We start from the raw sequence: 24,328 nt of genomic DNA on the forward strand, positions 1-24,328 counted from the left end.
CACAGATATATTCTATGATTATATCTTATTTCCACCTCCCTTCTCTCTCTCTCTCTATTCCCTACTTTCTTGAAGGAACCATTATTATTACATAGAAGGACTCCTTTTATCTATCTATTTACGTAATAGCTAAAATTGAATAGAGTTTCATTAGGCCTTAGTGGGTATTATGTACAGGGTGGTCCGGCATTAGAGTACCATTAACTTTAACTTCATTAAATTGATAGTATATTTCATTTCCGAGTAGAATGAGTACCCAGCCCATGCTGCAAAAGAAGTACAAGAATGGTGCAAATAAAATTTTGAGTACTTTTTGTGTGACAAAAGAGTCCAATCCCAAATTTTCATCTGATCTTTACTCCTCTTGACTTTGCAATGTAGTGGATGGTCAAGGGGAAGTCTTTGCAGTTTCCAAGCTTAGAAGAGAGTCTCTGATGGGAGCTGCCAAGGCAAATTTTTGGAAGATGCTGTGCATGCTAATTGCAAGTCAGAGATAAGACAAGTATTCAATAATATGTTCCGAACAAGAGAAAGTACATTGAATGACATATTGGTCGATATTATACGTGTATAAAGTACTTATACCAACTCAGTCTATGAGTTATCAATTTATTTATTATAGGACCACCCTGTACGTTGTCGTAAGTATATAGAAAAATAGCTTTTTCATTCAACCATGAAGTTGAAATTCTTGCCTTCTCTTGTCAATTGGATGTATGTAGGCAAATACTATTAATATCATCATCTCCCCCCACACTTAAAGTTTATGAGGGCCGTCATTAGGCACAGCACATCATAAATAGGCGGAAGGATTCCCATAAATACATTAATTGTCAAGTATATGTACATTTCACATATATACTCTAATATGTATATAATATATAAAAATTGCAATTCGTTTATAAAGAAAGTAAACTAATAATAAAATCTAATCACACAAAAATCATTTCATATATTCTCTCATTGAAAACAAAAAAAACAAAAAATAGCGTATATCCATTAGAGCATCTATTTGGACACATATTTAAAAGTTGGCTCATTTGTATATATATATATATATACACGAACAAATGACATCAATAACATCGTTTCTACTGCAGAAAAAGGGCGGAAAGATCGTACAAAATAATCAACATGGGACATTTTAAAACTGCGCAAACGATTTCCTATATAAAAATGTACACCGATTCATTTCGACTCTTGAATATAATATATATACATAATACAAGTGTGGCATGTCAATACATAAGCCGTCTTGAACAAAAAAGTTAAAGGCAAATTAGACATTTCAATATATATAGGCATCGTTAAAGTCAACGCTATATTTAAATATAAACTTTATACAACAAATTTGTGCTATGTTTTGGATAACTTACATTTCTTGCACTAGTTTAGAACAGGGATTCTTCACTTGGGGTACATTTTTCTATTTTAAGGTGTAAATATTGAAAAGCTTCTTCTTTTAGCCATCACATAAATTATGTTAATTTAATTTTGCCTCATATATATTATATAAATGTAAGTTTGTACAATTGTTAATTGCTTTTTGAACCACCCTCGTTTAGTTCTCATATTTAAAAGAGGGGGGGGGGACTTGTATGATAAACCAATCAAAGGGGTAACATCCCCCCCCCAAGTTAATAATAAGTTATTTGGAGCCTTCATTTGATTTATGGCACTATATTTCTTTGTGATATGGAGTTATAAAGAGAAACAATCATATTTTACTACTTTAAAGTGTGACCTAAAAACTAAAATTACCAGAAAATCCAAGGAATTAGTCATAATACTACATATATTATAATAAACGCAAAATAATTAAGATAAATTTAAGAATATGAATGTAATCCAGGTAATTTACTTTTGATGTGAACAATAATTCTTGTTTGCTTTTGTGTTGACAGGCTACATATTTCAGTACCCATATCCCTACACGTCTCATATTAATATCTAAAATACGTAGCTTTCATATTTAAATATGAAAGCCATATGCTCTCTTTGAATATCTTTAAAGATCCGTCATACCACCCCCTCCTACCCTGAAGAAAGAAAAATATAAATAAAATATTTTGAATAACATCGTATTCCCACCCACCATCATTTTAATCCAGTGAATTGAATATATAAATATGCGAAGCAGGACCATAAGTATACAAAAAATGATGTTTCTCTTTTTATGCGAGTTTAATGAGTCGTATAAAAAAATAGAATCATTAAAAAAAACAAAAAGTCTATATTTATTGAATAATAAATATTTAAAAAAATATGTAAATGAATATGCTGCAATGGAGCCAATATTTGAACATCGTATACAAAGTGTTTACTGAAATTATAATTTTTTGTATCACTGCAACATTGAATGTTTCGTTCCTCAAACATCATCGAAAACCTTCATGAAACAATTCTGCAGCAAATAATTAAAATTGATAGAGAGATTCAAATAAAAATGAGATTACACATGCGGTCTTTCGTTTTTGCTATTGTTATCTGCAATCAAAAAGTGATCAAAGCTGGTTGATGATCCATATAAATTTCATTCAGACAGAATCATTTGCAAATTTGCTTATGAACCTTTGTGAAAAACATTGACCAAAAAAAACAAAAATCATTGAATGTAAGCACAAAGGTTGAATATACTACTTCATTTAAAAAAATGTAGTATCATATCTATACCTTTAATGTATGTCACAACCTTACTTCCAAAAAGAAACAGAAAAAACCCTCAAAATCTGTAGGTAATATTAGACAATCCTGATCAATTATGGAACTATCATTTCGTAATTGCTTACAACCCCTAACAATAGCTAAATTCAAATTTGTTCAATCAACGTTCAAAACATGAATGTGGAAGAGTCGACAACTGACAAACAAATGCAATATAACTTTTTATATAAGTGGGCTAACGCCTGTTTATTATGTAGTTAACCACATCTCTGAATCCAACTATATCATCAACAAGAAACGAATGACAAATTGAGTATTCGAGCAAAGTCTACCTATGTATAATATAAACTAAATTCTCAAATCGATGAAAGTATATTAAATGAATCCTTAATTCCCATTTTCTAAAAAGTGTCGTCGTTCTAAAAATTAATAGTACTTTTAACATCTTCAAGTAATTTCATCCACATCATAGAACAAAATAATTTTGATAGGGTTGACATGGGATTTAATTTCCTTATTTTAGCAATGTTCAGATCAATTACCTGTATGCCTCCAGGCATACCTATATCCATGTATATTCCTATAAGAAAGGAAATTAATATGCTAGGAGCATACCCTCTTCATTTTCCTGCATGAGTCTGTCAAACAAATAATCTCCTCAACATGAAAAATAACACTAAGCTCTCATTGCTGAAGAAGATGGTGGTGGTGGGGGGGGGATACTTCTCAAACAAAAGGCTTAAAAAAATAAAATAAGAAATATCTACAAAATGAATAATAAATATGTAAAAAAAATATTGAAAATCTGAAACTTGACGAATTTTAATTGGTATTCATGAAAGGAAGGGGAAAAAATCCTCATTTATTTTTTATTCTTCCTTTTTTCATCATTTTCTTATATATGGGGATATACTTATTAAAATATAATTTGCATTCAATAAATGTAGATATATGCCCACATATATTAAAAACGATTAATTTTTGTGATTATAAAGGGTCATAACTTTTTTAATACATATATTATTTGTGTAGAAAAAGAACGGTGTTCTCTTTGAGGCATGCAAACATTTCTTGGCCCCCACAAAAGGAAATAAAAGGTAGGGAGACACAAATTCTCTCAACAGATGTTTCATATTAACAAATGTGTTAATAATGAGTGGTAAAAAAAACCAAGTTTTTTTTGTTCATCACCAAGAAGGGAAAGATTGTTTGTTTGTTTTTTATACATAAGAAAGAGTCAGATCTGGGCATTCAGAAGGGTCTTGCGAGAAAACATACCTTATGACTGCTGCTTCGATATTTGGTGGATGGCCTGGACGGACTGGATTCCAGAAGGGCTCGAGCCCGTTCTCGTTCCTTCATTTTCATCAATTCCCTGTCATATTCTCTCTCTTTCTCAAAAGCAAGTTCTCTTTCACGAGATAATTTGACACGCTCTTTCTCGATAAACTCCTTTTCTCTTTGAAGTATCTCTTCGGCTCGATGTTGCTGTTGCTGCTACAGTCAAGGAAATAGAATCATAAAAATAAGGCGAAAGAAAGAGGGTTGAAGAAAAAATATTAAATGATGATCAAGGAAATGGGCAAAAATGGTGATAGTTAGTGATCTTAAATAAAAAAGCTGAAGGGAGACTTTGAGAAAAGAGGCTTAGGTCATGTTTCTGTATTTTTTATTAGTCCAACAGTTAGTGGTTCTAAAACTTAGAAGGTGAATTGGCATATTTATAACGCTTGTAAGCATACTCCTTATGAATATTCCAATCGTTAATTAGCTTGTAAAAATGTGCATCTTTTGATCTTCAAACCTCAAAAACTATATATCACTTTCAAAATGAAGAGGTGTCGTGACTTGAAAGCTTATTTGTTTGTTGGAGAGGAATTGCTTCGAAAAATAAATGCCTTGCTCCCAGGAATTACAATAAAAAATCGTACTTTAATTCCTTTTACCCAGCAACGTTTCAAGTGACGAAACCTTTTTATTTAGAAAGGGATTTATCAATGTTAGGTTTGAAGATCACAAAATACATAGTTGAGTTGAGGATGTGCAAATTTACTTACAAAAACAAGGAAAATATTTAAAACACTTCTTGTGAGAACAAAAAAAAAAAAGGCCAAGAAATAATAAGTGATATATGCAAAAAAAAAAAAAAATTATAATATGGAGTCTTAGCTCTTTAAATTATGATTTCTTTATCTTTAAAAAGTTTGAGAACCACTCGTCTACAGGTTACAAATCTAAGTAATATTCTTTCAAAGAGAGAGAGAGAAAAAAAATGGATTTTTTAGTCTGTCTGTCTAGTTCTTTCTCTGAGAGACTATCACTTCTTTTGCAATCAAAATATATAACTAAACATATGATTACATTTAAACTTTTTTTTTGACAAAATAAAATTAAAATATGCAAAAAAATAGTTAATAAAAAAGAAGAAGAAAGTAGTAATTAAACGAAAAAGCATAATAAAAAAGGAGAAAAAAATAAAAAGAGAGGGAAAATTTAAAAAAAAATAATAAAAAAGGAAGGAAGGGGAAAAAAATGAACTTGTTGCATTTAGGTATAATATGCCATTATACTAACTATTAAAAATCTACATCTAACAATCATGTACTTACAATTCATATTACATGTCGTAACTACTAAATAATATTATTCAAGCGCAACCCATGTGTATCTAAGGATATATGAAAGGGATCTGTTAGGGATGGACTCAACAACAAGAAGAGAATAATAATAACAATAAAATAAGAAGGAGGAAAAAAGTGGAAGAAAAATAGGAGGAAACAACAACAACAAAATGGAGACATACTGCTGATATATTATATACATGAAAGAAGAAAATTGTATTCCATAGTGCCCTTCAATGAATGCTTTCTGACTTTCTTAAAGATATTATTATTACTTTAACTATGAGTGTAAAAAAACAACATACACAATTCCCTTAATGATAGATGGAGCAGGGAACTGAAGAAAAGTTCTATCTCTATGTAAATAATGTTAGATTGATAACCAGAGGGTTTAGTAGTAGTAGATTAACCACGCCGTGACCAAAATGAGGAGCAAATACAAAGAATAATGACCATCATTTTCATGATAATGATGGATCCCAATGATTATTCATACTGCATTACTTAGTTATTATGACTCTTTTGTGTACTTAAATGAATGCACCGAGGTCTAAAATCATGATGAACATATTAACTAAGCAATACAAACACACTGATATAAGTAGTTTGCAGACTCTCTAATAGGGGGCAGCTCTGATGGGCAAAGGGATACATGATAATTTCATAATAAATATAAGTACCACCATCTATAAAAATGGGAAGAAAGCTCTTTTTAGTAAGGGACTGTGTTTACATATTACGTCATCTACAGCACATGATATTAATATTAATAAATACACTTGGTTAAATTAAATTACTAATTATTCGTGAACTATCGAATCTTTTACATAAGAAGTTGAGCTCACTTTACGTACTGTTCAAAACATAACAACGCAATGAAATCCCGTTTCCATGCTGTAAAATATATATTGAATAGAATAATCTAAGAATTGGTATGTCTCAATTATTTTTAATAATGATTATAATATTAAATAAACCCCATACGCCCAGAATACTACTGCTATTAAGACTAAGATACTTAATAATGTGCATACTCTTCTAAACGATGTTAACAAGCAATTCTAAGTCTAATAATACATTTTTTTAAGAAGTTTTTCTATGATAAATACATTACATTGTCTATTCATAATTATATAATAGGAAAAATATATGATATTAAAAAAAAAAGTGTTGATGATCTATTCTAATTTATAGATTGATTGAATTTTGATTATTTGTATATCTCCCTTCGTCTTGACTTGATATAATTTGGTGGATATTGGAAATGTCAAAAACAAATTACCTGTCTATCCATGATGTTTAATTCAACTCTTTTACCCGTTGAATATCCAGTGGAAGGTGATGAAGGACGACTAAAAAGGATTGGAGCAACATTAGAGGAGATAATGATATAATAATTGCAATGATATTTACTTTGAACTATGATGGGGATTTCCGTTGTACTTGGACGGTTTGTCGACGACGTAGGTGTTGACTTGTCGATGCATGGATGGAGCTTGAGCGTTATAAAAGTCATCTTTGGCACTAGTGGCGTATATATTAAAATCTTCCAATGGCTCTCGATTATCGTAATCCATCGTGTGTATCTCATCTGATTCGTTGTTAAAGTTTCCCCCATATCCACCACAGCCTTCATTGCTATTCATCAAGCCTATAAAAAGGGAAACAATAAGCTGCATATTTCTTATCTGGTTCACTCATAAAGTCCAAGGACAGTAACAGATTCATTATGTATTGCCAATGCTACAAACAAATATGTTATTTCGATGACCATATTTTGATTTTTTTTTTTAAAGAAGACACGTAGCCTGATAATTAAATGGGTTTTAGTGGTTCAGGGGGAAAATACAGTTAAACCTTTAAAGACAACCTGTCAAAAAAGTAACATTTTCTTACATTGCATCTTATTTTCACATAAATTATTCTCAGTCAGTTTTCTAAGTACTTCAAATAATTTAGTGAAACTATATCCCAATTTTCAAAGACTTCACTATGATTTTTATTATATAATTGCAAATTTGTTGAAACACTTTTTGAATAATCTTAAAAATACATATTTATTCTATAACAAGCTATAAAATTTAGTATGCACTTAAATGCCTGAAGGTGACGAATATAACTCATCTGAAAATCATAAATGAAAATGTTCACTTATGAATATGGTTTTTGACTATATAAAAATAATAGTTATGAGTAAAATCTTTTAGATTTCTGTATTTTTTCACCTTCGTTTATGATAGGTTCAATATATATGGACATTAATAAAATTAAACAATACTTTAAATATAAATCAATTGTGATTCTTGTATAAGCAATATGTTCCTTAATTGTAATGTGATCATTATTTTAAGCCGATTGAAAATTGACTTAACCCACAAAAAACCAAACAGTTGGTACTTTTATTAAAAAAAATATTGGACGGGCGAATAGATTAGTAGACAACGCACTAGGGAAATGTTATAAGTTCGAATGCCAGTTGCTCCTGGAGAAGGATATCTATAATGACTTGAAGATATTCAAATTATATGTCTAAGTTAACCTAATCGGGTAGAACTTTATGTGACCAATAAGGAGGGGGGGTAGTCTCCGGAAAAGAAAAAAAAGGAACGCATGGTCACCAAAATATTTCTGAATTTAAAAAATGGCTCTGGTAGTCCCTGTCCTTGGATACAAAAACAAATTATTTCATAATGAATGTCATAGTTGGTTAGACTCAGATGTTCATGGCTGGTTTGAATATATTTATCTCCAATTTGATTATGTGTAATAAGACTCATTGTTATTTGTTATCATTTTCTTGTATACAGTTACATCATCAACATTTCTCTCAATTGAATTTCTTCCATTTCCAGTTGGCAGTAATTATGTATATGGAGTCTTAGTTATATGAGCATAATTAGGTCTGGTCAATCAATCTAATTAACACACATACACACGGCAAATGATTTACTTACTCCTGCGTTATTCGATTAATTAGTGAAATTATTATTATGCATCAAATTATAAGTATAATATTTTTTTCTATAAAAACAAAACATTCAAATAAAGATACTAAATAGGTGGATGAATATCGAAAGTAATGTTTGTGACAGTTTCGTATTGAAGATAGACGTATATATAATCCACTTGTATAGTATATATAGTGTGGAGAAAAAAAGTATGTGATCTCTTGACGATTTTGTATGTGTGCCCACTGACAAAGAAGAGAACGGTCTAAAATTTTAATAACGGTAACTCTTTTTTAATTTTTTGATATATTATATTTATAAAAAATAGGACACGGCGGAAGATAAATGATGGATATAACCCCAAAAACACCATCCCGACTGTATTATTATATATAAATATTCTCTTTTTTTGTGTGGTTTTTAACATGCTAAGGAGAAAGGACGACTTTACCGCATCCAAGGGATGATATAGAGTCGGCCGGTTTGTTTTTCAACTTTTTCGAATTTCATTATGCTAGTTCGAAAAAGTGGGGATTTGGTAGGGAAATAGCCCATGCAAATTTTCATTTTCCTATATTCACATTTTGAGTTAGCACATCTAGTTCAAAGTTTGAAAGGAGACAAAAGTTCTTTATTTCATCATTGAATAATAAAATACAACATTTATCCTTATTTTACATTAATTAATGATCATAGACATTATTCGAACCTATGAAAAAGATAATTAAAGTTTTTTCTAAAGCTACCCTATAGAGCAAAAAGAGAGAATAACAAGAAAAAATTGATCTTTCCTTTCTGAAAATGTAGGGGAAAAAAAAAAAAAAAGATGCGCGCTATACGCAGATCATCAAATTTCCCTAACCTTTTTTCTCTAGTTTTGCTCAAAAAGATAATTTAAAAAAAAAAGTTATTTATACTTTGTATAGATTAGAAAATTGCCTATCAAAATTATTTTCTGCAAAATGGCTAAAAATGTCTTTTCAATATCTTGCTAAAGAGTTTTTGTCGTTTTTCATAATTAGTTTGAGATGTGCAATCTACAGATTACCTTGTAGTACAATGCAATTTTGCATTGGTAATTTTCATACCATATCATAAATATTTCCCCACTACCTTTAATCGAAATTAGAAAAAAGTTGAATACCAAAGTGCTCTATTCTACTCAAAATGTTTGGGAAGCAATCTTCTTCCATAGAGGGAAGGATACTAAAAATCTGTAGTGGATGAGTCTTCCAAAAAAAAATCTGTATCAGTGGGCAAACTGACCAAATTGGAAAGGGGTCAAATACTTATTTTCTCGATTGTATATATGTACTTAGGTATTATGATGGGTTTAGATTTTACTGGTACTTAAAATTGATTCTTCAAAATGTTGCATTGTCTAAAAAATATAAATTCAAAGCCATATTGATCTATGTTTAGATTTTACGCAAAATTTATAGAAACAAAATAGAATTCTTACTTAAGATTAGCGATTTAATCTCCAAATAGAGATGTTTGTAATTAATAAAAAAACAGTTTTGTATATTTCTTTTATATGAATAGACATATAGAAATATATGAGTTAATTAGTTGGTTACATAAGTGCTCACTCAAATATATCAAGGGATTTAAGCAACTTCGACTATACATTGATAAACATGGCTCAAACTATGCATTTTTTCTTTTGAACAATAATAATATTTTTGGATCTCCTCAATATTTCAAAAGACCCAATTTTAAAAGCCAGTCTACTATATATATATATGTACATACAAAATGAAAGGGGCATCTTAAGGTATATATATATATAAAGAAGGAAGGTACCTTCCAAAAAAAGAAAGAATATACTCATTTTGTTTACTCAATTTAAATCTTTGTGAAGAAAGAAGAATATTAGGAAGATGTTGATATGATCAAGAGATGAAGAAAATAAATAAAATCTTATAAAACTAAATAAATAATAAACAGAAAGAATAACAAAAAAGAAAAGAATACAAGGATCATCAAGAGAAAGAGAGATATAGAGAGTAAGGGCTAGTTACTAACTACTTACCCTTTGAATTCTGACTATTAGGCTTTTTCTGACGCTCTTTTTGATATACTTTATTTGCCGTACGAAGATTCTCTTTGGCGGATTTTAATTGCAGTTGTTGTTGTGTCTGCTGTTGAAGATGTTGCTGTTGTTGATTGTGTAATTGTTGTTGTTTAGATAGAAGCTGTTGTTGCCCTGTTAACTTTTGATCTTTAGCTTGATGCTGTCTCAAGGGCTGTTGAGGATTTTTGGCGGAGAGTTTTTGCTGTTTTAATTGTTGTTGCTGCTTGATCAATTGCTCCTGCTTTAAATTGTGTTGTTGTTGCTGTTGCCGCAGTAGCTGTTCTTGCTTCTTTTGTGCAATGAGCTTTTGTTGTTGTTGCTCTTGAAGGAGCAACTGCTGTTGTTGTTTCTTTTGCTGATGTTGTTGTTGAAGTAACTTTTTTTGTTGAATGAGTTTTTGTTTGACTTGAGCCTCCTCTTTTTCTCTCCTTTCTTGCTCAATTTCAGCTTCTTTATCCTCAAGATGTCGTCTCTGCTCTTGCTCAAAAATAACTTGTTGCTGATGCTCTAATTCAATTCTTTCCAATTCAAGAGCTCTTTGACACTCACTCTGCTCTCGAAGCATGATTTCTTGTTCACGCTTGATGAGTGCCTGCTCTCGTCGTATTGTCTCTTCCTCTAATCGAGCCTCCATTTCTCTTCTCTCATGCTCTAAAGTCTCAATTTTTTCTCTTTCAATTAAATCCCTTCGTTCTTTTTCCCTCTTTTCAGCTACGATCTGCTCACGACGGAAATGTTCTCGTTCAATATCCAGTTTTTCTCGCTCCATATCCAAATCTCTTTCTCGTCTCTTCCGCTCAAAATCTTCCAACATCTTTCTATCCTTTTCTAGTTCTCGTCTATCTCTCTCCAGCTCACGTCTCCCTCTCTCTATATCCAAATTTACTTCTCTTCTGTCCAAGTCCTCTTCCTTGTCTTTTAACCAAGCCTGAGCGTTTACAGGAGATTTAAATGTTTGTCGATATGAGTTTTGGGATACGACGGAGCTGGAATATTGTTGTTTTTCTCTTAATTCCGAGGCCGAAGTCGAAACAGAGGAGAACCCACCCATATCATAAAGAGCATTATGCATGCCCGTACTATTCAACGCACTAGAAAAAAGTCGATCACCATCAACAGGAGCACGTGTTTCAGAGCGAATAGACTCATCCTCCAAATCATCCATATCAACAAGAGGGACATCATCCTCCTCCTCGTCCTCTATTACATTCACTTTGGAGGTCCTCACAGTCACAGGGCTCTTCATGAGAACGCGCCTGTCCACTTCAGACATACTTGCAACAGGTGTTTTCATTGCAGTTTTCTTTGGCGAAGATGTTTTTGGGAGTGGTTTTTTCGAAGATATTCCTCCTGTAATTACTCCTCTAGCTTTTTGAGCTACTACTTTTGGAGATTTCGGCTTTTTGGGTTCAACATGAGGTTTATTTGGTTCAATGACCTTGTAGTGCTGTGTAGGTGGTGGTGGTTGTGATCCTGAAGGGATTGTTGTAAAAATATACATGGGTAAGTGTCATGAAATCATTTTTTATAGGTGATAGGAATAACTCTTGAATTTTTATTATTTTTACGTTTCATCTCATTTTTTGAGCTATGGTTTCAAAGGGAATCCCAAATATACATCGAAGCACATCAGTCAGAAAAATAATTTATAAGCCCATATTATTAACTATAAGTAATACATATTAAATCAAATGAAAAACAAAACAGAAAGAAATAATTAGAAAAGTAACTTAAAGATAAAGATAGTTATTAAATAATAAAATAAAATATTACTAGTGACCTTATGTGTTAATAAATACCTTAATACAGCGGATGTATATGAAATAGTCATTTGTCCATTCTTTTAAACACAGTTCATGCTCACAAATAGTGCTTGATGCTAAAATCATGCTTATTATATATTTTTTTGTATCATTATTATATTTGGTTAATTTAAACGAGGAGTAAATCCAAAATTTGACGTGTGTAAATATTTTTTTTTAAAGAAAAAGATGCAAACATCATTCAGATTCTTTTTCTTACTTAGATAGTTTTTGGACTCGTCACTTTTTTTCTTAAACAATAGGTTTAATGTATATATGTGTTATCTTGGAGAGGTAAATGGTAATGGAGTCTCATGATTGATGAAAGTAATGAGTAGGGAACTCACCTTTACAGTTAATTAATTAATTATGACATTTGAATTGGATTAATATGAATATTCTCTAATGAAAATAATAATATTAGCCTTCTCCATGTTTTAAATATTTAATAATAATAAGTAGACGTGGATACTCTTTAACTTTGGGTTCGAATCCGGCTATACATACATACATTTACTTCCTACTTAGTCATGCAATTAGAAACATTAATAAATACATACATTTATGTACGAAACATCTACAACGACAACAATTAACAGAGTGGTGTTTTTGTAAAACTTTAATTTAACGCTAAGTTTTCTATTTGATTTAATTATTCTTCTTTGTTTTTTTTTAGAGGAATATCGTTATCTAATAATTAACCATTATCAGAATTATATATAGTACTCTAATAAGGTAGGAATAAAAATATGTATTAGTGGTAACTGATGTGCTTAAATGTTATTCAATCTCTTTTAATGATATAGCAATTTTATAATATAATAGATGAAATATGAATAGGTTTTTATTTTACAATCAAATTCAAGGGTTATAATAAGTTTTTTTTTTTAAATAAATAAAAAAATCTTATTCAGAATGGAATTATTTCCTTCATTAGTAATAATATTAATTGAGGGTCTACTATATAACGTGTTCATCCACGAATAAATTTATGATTTCAAAAATTGGCATATTCCTAAACTAAAAAGTATCTAGTCAAATCCTCTAATATTATATGCATATTAAATACAGTTTATTATTTTTTAGTAGAAAAAAATATTTAGAAGCTTGATAAAAATGTGTTCAAGTATTATTAGTAATATTTGTGCAAAAAAAGATATACAAAAATGGCTGTATTGTATGTCTCAAATACATATACATACCATTTTGGGAATTGTTTTGTTGATATTATAAGCATAGAATTCTCAAACAGTCATAAAATATATTTTGAAGATAAATAGTATGCAAAAAAATCTATAAATACAAAGGCATTATTTTACTACCTTTTACAAATTAATTAAATAATGTATAATGTATTATTTATTAATTAATAAATATATCTGAGACTCTATTTTAGAATAAAAATGAAAGGTTGCGTGTTTTTATAGTTTATAACAAAGTTGCGTTTATTTAAAACTTATGTTACCTTCTTACCGTTTAAATAGTAATATTTAATTTATGTCTCTGAGATATTTATGTATAAATATACGTTAATAATCATACAAGTTCTACGTAAAACCTTTTAAGAGACTATAATAGTAAATGTCATCTTTTAAAAGGAAATTGAGTTTCAAAGGAAGAGGAAAATTGACTTAAATTAAACAAAGCTTCCTCGTCCCTTAAATTTCATTAAAAAATAAAAATTATTAGCAAAATTCATAAATAGTAAGTATTTATTAAAGTAATAAAATAATCATTATCAGACATCATATCCATATCTAATTAATTATATATTACCTAAATAGAAAAAAGTGTATTTATATATACATTTGAACGATATAATATTTTGTTCTAAAAGATAAAATTCGTTTTTATGAGCATCAAAAACGTTTATTACTGATCTAGAATTACTTAGAAAAAATTGTAGTTGTTAATGCTCGGATCTAAGTATTTTTAGCAAAAAATATGGACAGTATATTACAAATAATGTAGAAGAATAAAGAGAGATTTATAAAGCTAAATGAAAGAGATACTTTGGCCAATTTGAAAAAAATCATGCCATAATCTTTGAAGAGAAAACAGAGAAAACAAAATGTTGGACATGGACAAAAAAAATGTATAAAGATGAACCCATCAAATAGTAGAGCCCCAAGTAAGTTATTATAATGAATCAACTCATACTAATTCAAATACTCCTTATAAACGTAATAATAATTATTACAAGTAAATGCATATAAATAATTCCTCAGTGACATATTATTATTAATTTAAGCACGTGATTTTTATTCAAATGAGGGATTAATTAATTTTATAATTATTATCAACTCATTTTTTATTTAAATTTCAGAATGCATTTCTTTGAATTAGAGAAGGAGGAGAAGTGATAGGGAGTAAGACAGCTGCTGCCTGTTATTCCCACTTGTTCCCTTACCTCCTCTCTTTCTTGAGACTCCATCACCTCCCGTAGGACTACCCTCTTCGGCCTCAGGTTCTTCAGGGATAGTATACACTTCTCCCGCAAGAGAGCCTACTGAAAGACTCAGACCCTGATCATTCTTAAATCCATATTCATCATCCTCTGGGGATACAGGATATGGAACATCCACAAGAACACCATAATGGACGTTCTCATTGTTCCCTTTAGGACCAGAGATTAATCTCAATTGATGAGGATCTTGCTTTTGTATTGCATTACTCATTTTATTCGTTTTGTCTATTAATATTGAGGAATCAGATTTGGTTTTATCCTCATGGAAATTTAAAATTCCCTCAAAGTTACTTCTAAATTTGTCTTCATCAAGAAGTTCGCTCTCAGAAATAAGGATTTCTTCATCCTCGTCCATGAAAGGTGCCTCACTCATCTCAATAGGCTCAAATTGATTCATCTCTTCTTCAACCATGAGTTGTTGCTCATTGGTTTCTTCTTCTTCTAGTAATTCATCTTCGTCATTAAACTCCTCTTCCTGAGCCTTTGGAGCAAGAATTGGCTCTGAAGGTTGGTTCTCTATAACGTCTTCTTCCTCTACTTCAATTTCTTCTTCTTCCTCATCATCTAGAAGATCGGAAAGTAATGCTTGCTTAATTTTAGAGTATTCATCAGCCATGCTATCCAATTTTTTACGAGATATATCCAAATAAACCGAGTCCTGAGTCGTTGTTCTATGGAGTGAACCTAAACTACCTCTACGATCATACTCACTATTATCATCAACAACATACGAGGACTGTTGTTGCTGTTGCAAATGACCTTGTTCCATCCCCATATTCTGATCATGCATCATTCCAAATTGCTGGAGTTTTTGTTGCTGCATGTGGGGATCCATTTGTTGTTGAGATGGAAAATTGTTATGATTATTCAAATTATTATTTGGGGGAAGGATTTGTGTTTGGTGAGGTTGTTGTTGAGGAATGGGTTGCTGTTGGGGATAAGAAGCATGGGCTTGAGGTTGGGGTTTAAAGGTTTGTTCTTGAACAATTTGAGGGGGATTTTGATTATTAGGCACAATAGGTTCTGTTTCATATGAATTATGCATCTGTTGTTGCATTGAGAGCATTTGATTATTGGGATGTTGTTGATGTTGTTGCTGATTGAAATCCTGCTGCTGTTGCATTTGCTGTGGTGGATTTAATGGCTGTTGCATTTGCTGTTGTTGTGGTTGAGGATACATAGACGGATCCTACAAAATAAATAGTATGTTAATATTTTATATTTATAGTTCATTATATAATGGGAGGACTCTGCTTGACTATTCGTGTGACTGACTGACTGACTGAAAAGGCTCGTAGAACATCGAACAAATTGTAAAAATTCCATTAATTATAATATTATTTTATATATATAAGTAGAATATTATACGATACAACACTGAAAAATGAAATTATGATATTCGCAAATGGTTGTTTTAGTCATATCAATCCCCCAAAACATGAATGTTGGTCAGTCGAAATGATCACATTTATTTTATTTTGCTTAAACCTCTCTACTACTAATTATTGTATGTTTATAACTTTACACATATAAATATATATTATATGCCAAAATTAAATAATTTATAGGTATGTGTATAAGGTCCGACCGATTTATTTGCGGGGGGATTAAATCAGCCAATTTTGGCAGTTTTAAATTAATGGTAAGTTAACTTAAGATTATTACCAATACTATAGTTTCCCAATTTAAGAAACCAATTTATAAAAAAATAAAATTGAAATTCACAATGTGATAAAAAGCTTTTAATTACATAACCATTGAAACTCCAAATGTAGTTGATGTGACATTTGTAAAAAGCACTTAAATGAAAAAAAAACAAAAAACATTTACAAATCTGGTTTTTTATACATTTTATTTGGACTTTTAGTTATATCTATTTTTCTTCAGTCAATCTATATCGATTTGTCCTTCCAAAATCGGCAATTTCATAAATTTATCAACAAGTTTTCAAATGATACTTAAAAAGTAGACATGTCCAGGAAAAGGAGGACATTTGCTCACCCTAAAATGATATCACTTTTAAATGTCCTTTTTTGTCTAAAAGCTAAATACTTGCATATGCAACAAACCGACGGATAATAAAATAAAACTCAATCTATAAATTCAACATGATTAGAAAAAGAGTTGGAGAAAATATATTTGCAAAATCTTGACTGCTTACTGTAGGGATGTCAGCAAATTTTTACAGCTGTTCAAATGGTCATAGTTGGTCTTTTGTTTGATTATATTTTGAAAGGTTAATAATAGTGTTGGGCTTCGGTCTGGAAATCTGAGACCGTTACAATTTGAACTAATTCGGTCCAACTTCGATCTGAACCAGCAATTAGTAAAATTTGGGCAACAAATCTTAAATAATTCTTTAAATATCAGGTTTTAGAGGTGCTTCAGTTTAATCAAACATGAATAATTTATAAAAATTTCTTTGATAGGGTCCGTCTTTCGTTATTGTTGGTACTTTTAACTTACAAAATATTTTCTCCAAGTGACAAATGAGATACAGAAATAACTTTGATATATATTGAATCTGACAAGATGTACCTTCAAAATGTATAAGATTTTATTTACGTATTTCAAGGCAAAATAACAATAGATCACGTAAATGTAGTACAAAATATTATTCAATAAGGCACATTGTAGGCCACAAATATAGAATTTTCAGAAATTTTCATGTATCTCGAGATGAAAGCAATTTTTGCCACACCATCTACATCCATGGGAAAAACAGGTTAAAATTTTCTTGACTAGGGTAAATAATCAATTACCTTTAACTATTATAAATATATAATGCTCACTGTGAAAGTGAGATACTCTCAAGTCTTTAACAGTTATCAGGGATTCTTATTATGGTCTGTTTCGACTAAATGAACATTCTAGAAGCTTTATCTTTTTATTGACGGTATTAAAATAATAATTGAGCATGTACCCAAATGTACACTTGATGTTGTTCTTAAAATCCCCATCGGTCGGGTCTTATATATATATATATTCAACTTAGTTTCATAATTAACAAGGGATATATTTATATATGTATTTATAACATAATATATAAATGTAATATGTGAAAATATTTAATGCCTGAAAAAAAACCCGTTTAGGAAATAAATAAAAATATTGATCAGAATGAATATAATTGTGGTACAAACTTGTTGAAGGTAAGGCGAATACAGAATACTGAAAGAACGGTATTAATTTGTACATAATTATATTTGTGATGTTTCATGTGTTATAACTACGTTACGTATTTGGCATTCCTACATTGTATGTACATGGTTGGTTGGTTGGTTGGTTGTTGGGTGGATATTTTGGAATGCATGCTTTGTTTTAGTATTATGGTTTTTTTAAGAAGAATATATGATATAAGAAAACCCAGTCAGCCACAGTGTTATTTGGCAATAATTTATGTATTATATTATAACATATATAGATATATTTAGACAATAAATACACAAAAAAAGAGGAGCCACTCATACTGCCGCTAATATAATTTTTACAATAGTATTAGTGATCCAAAAAGCTACTGGGAAAATAACAGATATTGTATAACATCAAGCAAAGCTATAAACCAAGTGGCGAAATCAATAACATGATCAATATTTGCTCAAATATAGTGGGCTACGCGACAACTTTTTTGTCCACTATGGGCGTTCCATATATTTCAATATAACTCATGTCGAGCTTTTTGAAATAAACAAGGATGTGGAGTATTTTCCTTTCAGCTGTTTGCATTAATTTTCAGGAGTTGATCCAATCAAAAAATTCTTTGGATAAAATACATGGGTAAATTTTTTGAAGCAGGAAATCACATTAGTTTTCGGTTCATAACTTTATGTTTTTTATCTCTATACCTGAACCTTGTATGATTTAAACCAACTCACTCTAGGTAATATGAACTCAAGAAGGGTGACATATAGGATTTTTATATTACTTTATATCAATCAAGTACTTCAATTTAGTATATATTGTAAATAATATCCATAATGAATGAAACATTTATTTTTCAAGAATAATGATATTTAAATATCTGTTCATAATAATTATGACACCGCCATATGAATTTTCAAAACATTTCTTTCTGTATGTCAGATGAGGTTGCGAGTGGATAAAAAGATCGACGTGAATAAAATTGTAGGGGTCCTTAATATGGACTTATATTGGTTCCGTCCTGTCCCTAATATGGATCCTTAAGAAGATCCTAAATTTTAAAACGCCCTGTTTAAGAAATTAGTTTCAATAATCTTAAAGAAAAGTTGCTTTGGATAACAATTGAGATTTAATTTAGTATTATTTTTAATTTATGCATAATCAAAATATATATTACTCTCATAAAAATTCGGTAGCTGCATTAAATGTGAGTTCCTGTGACCTTGGGTGTGTTTTTGTTGTCGCATATGCTTTGTGAGCAAGAATATACGAAAAGTTAGGTCCTTGACAAGGGGTTGACTCACCGTCACATATGTAAATATACCGTATATTTTGTTGTCAGTTGTTGATATTTGTATCTCTTTACTCATAATCTGTGTTCTAAAAGTTGATCGGGGGACTTCGAATAAGCTCCAGATAACCCGTGAACAATTCCCAATTATTATTATTATTATTAATTTCAAATGTTTTTGGGCCTTTTTTATTTTCCAAGGGAAAGTATTGTAATATAGTGAGATAGTCGAGATTGATAGCCGATGACGCCATAGGGTCAAATCTATGAAGTATTATTCACTTAACAAAGGTTTTTCTATCCGTCAAATTTTACGTCCAATTTTGACGTGTCCTTAAGATTTAGGACTGGACGCTAAAATTTTTGAACCTCCATGAGTTTAATTGAATTAATAAGGTAAATTCTGTGAAGAGAAAATAAATTGCATACATTATGAGGGAAAATGATAAACCAATTTCATCTATGGTATCATCTTGTGGGAGGGGAGATTTCACGTAGCCAATAAATCTACTCTAACAGACAAGGTTTCGCCACTTACTAAATAGCTTTGACCATAAAATGTTAAGTTGGTGACCAAATTTAAATCATATTAAAATCAATAATTTGAAAGAATAATTGTTTCTATTATCAATCACGCAACCTTTTGAATCTGTATGAAATGGTTCCATTTTGGATATCCGAACAATAATTTGGATTTTCTATTGATGTTGGACGGTACATAGAATATTGAAGAGAGATGAAGAATGGGTCCCAAAAATGGATTAATAATTAATGTTTGTAAAAGTAAAAAATTATTAAAATTTATACAACCTAGTTGGTGCTTGATCAAATACATGCAAATTAATATTTGTGATGTTTAGTATATATATAAAGAATCTATCGTCTCTTTTGGAGAAGATTGATTCTTAGGTTAATTTTTGTGAAGTTGCCAAATCCATGCACAATTTAACAAGTTCACAAATAGGGGCCGATCTTGCATATCTAGATGCAAATTGTACAAATATAAATTTAATGGGGTTGTAGAAAAAAAAAAAATGTAAGACTTGTTCAAGAAGAAAAAAGAAGAAGTAGAAGGAAAAAAAAACTCTCTCATTTAAAGGTTGATTTGATAATAATATGTACATATAGGATATTAAAAATCGGTGCAGAGTATTTTGAAAGAACAATAAACAAGATCCATTTGACTCTTGTAGGTCACGATTTGGTAGTTTTTTTACATCGATATATAATTAATTAATTAATTATTGCCACAAACAGAGATAAACGCACACACACACAAACGCAATTAGTACTGAGACATGGAGGAGGATCCCTTTTGGCTCAAACATATATTAAATAATTACCAATATATTTAGATTGTTAATTTTGTTATCCTCAATGGAGGAGGAAGAGGTTGGGTGCTTAGAACTATTATTATCATTCCGATGAAGTACCGTATTCGTGGTGGTAGTGTGGTTGGTGTCCAAGAACGGAGTATTATTGTTGCTGCTATTTAGACTGTTGATGGGTGGTGACTTGTTTTGATTGAGGTTACTAAAGGGAAAGGAAGAGGAACGATCTTTGACGGATGTAGAAAATATGCGTGTAGCATTTGCAGCAATTAAAACGCTACGAGGAGGCCGGAGAGGAGGAGGTCTTGGACCTCTGAAGGAAGGACGCCTCATAAATGGGGTCCCTGAGGTAAGAGGGGAAGTGGATGTAGGAGGAGTTTGAAAAGGGAATAGTGATCCTTTACCAGGATTTGCGTTCGAGGATCTCTGGAAAATTACCAAAAAAGCAAAAAAGAAAGGTCTGGTGAGTAAGTTTTCTGTGACTGGAAGGAGATGATTCAAATTCGAATAAATGTGTGAATATTCCACAAAGAGACCAGATTCTTTTTTATGAATGTCATTTTTTTGTGTGTGTTAGATTCTGTACATTCCTAGTAGACGTGGGCTGATTTATCAGATCTTGATATATGAGAGTATATGCATCAGGCCTTTTCAAGTTTTTCTGCTATTTACAAATTATTTTGTATTTAGATTTAATATTTCATTGTTAATCTCAAATGAGCAAAAAAAAAAGATTTTTTTTTTTTTTTTTTTTGGAGGGGATCAAAATTTTTACATTTTATTCTGTGGACTATTTTTGAGCTATCAAACTAGTGACACGAAATATTCTAATATATAACTAATCTTGTCAGATGTTTCACAACGGATCAATGAATTGATATATTATCCGTTCCATGGCCAAATATCAATAATTTTATTTGTTTTTTAAAATATTTTCTTAGGATATGAGCATGTTAGCACACAAAAGAAGCCAAGAGTGAAAAAATATTACAAATGTAGCCAGAAATACAATACAACTCATCATTGGTCAAATATCGGACCGGAATATTGAGTAGGAAATTAATTTTTTCATGATGTTGGATCAAATATTAGATATGAAAATATGTGTATATCAGCCCATGTCTAATTCTTAGCTATAAATGTACATAGGTATATATTTGATCAATTGGTAACTCTGTTTTTCCAGACTCCATAAAAAGTTATATGATATGTATAAAGCAGAATAAAATTGTCAAATAATTTGAATATTTAAAAAAAAAAAAGATTCGAAAAAGATTCAAAAATACAAATATGAGAAAAAAAAGCTTTCTGTTCATACGAGATTTGCAATTAAAATAAAACATTGATAAAAACTAGATAAAATCAAGTGAGAGAGATATATATAAGATAGCAAAGAGAGATAGATAGAAAGATAAATAAGGAGAGAGTTTTTTTATTTGATTAAAAAATATGTAAAGAACACAACGATTCTGATTGAATGTCTCGATCATTTTTAATATATGTAGTTAAAAGTTTTGGTTGAATATGGAAAAGTAAATATTGGTAAAAAGGTAACCAAATAATATCATATATCTACAACAACGTAAAGTTTAATTACAAGGATTCAAAGAGAGTCTTTAAAACCTTTCAAGTAGTTTAATTAGTACTTTAGAAAGGAAAAGAAGAACTCTCAGTTGAACTCTCATTTTGTTCATGTATGAAAAGAAAATATACAAGGCGGCTTTTTAAAATGGTCCCCCATTATAAATGACAAATAGAATATGCGAGTATGTTTATTGATGCTTTCTTATTTCAAAGTAAACAAAGTTTGTTTAATCTTATTTTGCCTTAAATGGACAAGAAGAGGGGCATGGAAGCTGAAAGTTTAGGAAATATTAGCTTAAGTAAAAAGTTCTGAGCGTTTTTCGCTAGATGTCTTTAGTGAGCTATATCTCACGATTAATACATTATATATAAAAATCTTAAATTATACTCAAAGATTAAGAGTAGACTTAAAAAAAAGTTCATTTAGAGTTTTGTGATTGGTGAAGCCAGTTTTGTCTTATAGCGTTCCAAAATAGAAGAAGAAAAAAGATGAAATTTAATACATTCTTTAGTATCACTACGACTAAGCTGAAAAGGCAGAACAGGCGGCCAAAGAAATTTATTCACGTTATCGACCCAATACAGTATCGAATGCAACAATAGCAAAGTAGTTCTTCCAACGATTCTGTTCTAGTGATATGGACGTCGAAAATGTCAATAAAATAATTGATATGGTTGAGTTGTATCAGTATGTGAGCACTTATACATACAATTGTCCAAGAACTGAATATTAGCCAGAAAATTGTTTGGAATTATTTAATTCGGATAATCCTATCTATGATATTTTTATTTTCAAAATAAAGTGAAAAAACCCTCAGAACTTTTTACTTCACCTACAATAAAAAGTAACTATGATCATCAAACAACGGAGTACAAACGATGTTAAAATTAATCAAGAGGTTAATTTGGAAGTTTTAAAGACCAGTGTATTGTTTTAGTTCCATAAAGCCTGTTCAAACAACGAAGTTTACCTCCAATACAATGTATCGCTTGCTTATACATCTTTAAAAGTGCTATCGTGGTGTAATTATAACTTGCTATTTGTAAAACACTTTAAAGATAAAAACAGTTGACCTCCCTATTCCCCATATCTAAACTTTATAATTTTTCTATGAAGCAAATGGTTGAGGGGATTAATGTGTCCATCCTTATTTAGGATTGAAAACTACAATTCCGTTCAGTTCAATTTCGTTCCGGTCTAGTTCTGTCCTGCATATGAATCCTAAAACTTATAAAGTTCGGTCCTTGATGATATAAATAAACTTAATTTTTTTAGTACTCATAGTCAGAAGGACTGACAGTATTAAAGAACGGGCCCAAGGACTTATACGACCATCTTCAAGAACTTCTAGGACCATTCCTAAGACTGGGTTGGATTGAATCGAATAAATTAGGATTAATACAGCACTAGTTGAGAGGAAGAGCAATGAAGTTTTCTAAACTAATAAAGACAACTTCTTGGTCATTCTAAAGTCATCTTGTGACAAAATCCTAGATAAAACTTAGCAGCCCACCTGAAAAACCTTGAACAAAGTATTTGGACAAGGATATCAAGGTAAATATTGGCTATTTCGAAGGTTATTTTTATTTTATAAACATAACTCATCAAAAAACATTGTCATTTGGTTCACAGAAAATTGTCGAATTTTAAATAAACTATGGAACAGTTTCAAAAAGCCACGCTGTACTTTTATAAAAAGGAATATATGAAAAATTGAGCTTCTATGGTGTTGCAAAATTTGTAATTGAAACCAGACAGGTTGTAAATATATTTTAATAAATGGCGTTTAAAAAGACACATCGCATAAAAATCAAATAAAAATGCTGTCCTTTTTAGCAGTGTGTTTTTTTATTACAAGATAAATAAAAATAGTTTATGCATTTATAAGTAATAATTAAGCATAATAAAGAAAGGGAACAAAACCTCAAATGGCTAGTTAAGGGGCTTCAAAAAGGGATGTACAAAGCTGGGTTGGGTGAATAATTTTTTTTGAATATCAAAATATATATTTTAACTCGTTTTTTTTTGTTTTTTTTAAAGAGATGAAGTCCTAAATAAAGGAGTTGTTTTTATAAATTTTATATCTTCCTTCTCTGTGAAGAAGAAAGGGGCTTCTTCTGTAATTATGTAGTATTGTATCAAAGTAATAATGTATTATTCCTTCATTGGCTTGAATAAAATATGAATTGTTGATTCATTTATATATACGTACATATATAAATATTGATTAATATTTTTTTATTTTTTCATAAAAATAAAGAAGGAAATTTTAAGTATCTACCCCCCAACCCCCTGAGAAACTCACTTGATTCATATCTTGAAAAGGAGGCTGTTGCTGCATGTCGGTCGGCTGTAACAATCCAGGCTGTAAAGAGAGAGAGAAAAAAATCAATAAATGTAT

At 30.4% G+C, this 24,328-nt stretch overlaps 1 protein-coding gene across 50 annotated transcripts in view; it reads right to left on the reverse strand.

Moving 5' to 3' along the window:
- LOC121116051 (uncharacterized) overlaps positions 1–24,328 on the reverse strand; it is a 222,217-nt gene that overhangs the window by 95,726 nt on the left and 102,163 nt on the right. For 26 of the 50 annotated variants that reach the window (XR_005863752.2, XM_040710251.2, XM_071887972.1 and 23 more), the window contains 7 exons: positions 24,233–24,292; positions 20,355–20,768; positions 14,523–15,768; positions 10,269–11,783; positions 6,699–6,936; positions 6,568–6,637; positions 3,943–4,161 (listed from right to left, as the gene is read on the reverse strand). Coding sequence is in view for 49 of the 50 variants with exons in the window: in XM_040710251.2 (XP_040566185.1) it covers positions 3,943–4,161; positions 6,568–6,637; positions 6,699–6,936; positions 10,269–11,783; positions 14,523–15,768; positions 20,355–20,768; positions 24,233–24,292 (3,762 nt within the window). In the remaining variant the exon portion in view is untranslated. The remainder of the gene's footprint in view (positions 1–3,942; positions 4,162–6,567; positions 6,638–6,698; positions 6,937–10,268; positions 11,784–14,522; positions 15,769–20,354; positions 20,769–24,232; positions 24,293–24,328) is intronic. The other 24 variants (XM_071887984.1, XM_071887981.1, XM_071887979.1 and 21 more) reach the window with 5 other exon arrangements.

The sequence above is a fragment of the Lepeophtheirus salmonis genome, chromosome 4 (genome assembly GCF_016086655.4).
Source record: "Lepeophtheirus salmonis chromosome 4, UVic_Lsal_1.4, whole genome shotgun sequence".
NCBI classification, from domain to species: domain Eukaryota; kingdom Metazoa; phylum Arthropoda; class Copepoda; order Siphonostomatoida; family Caligidae; genus Lepeophtheirus; species Lepeophtheirus salmonis.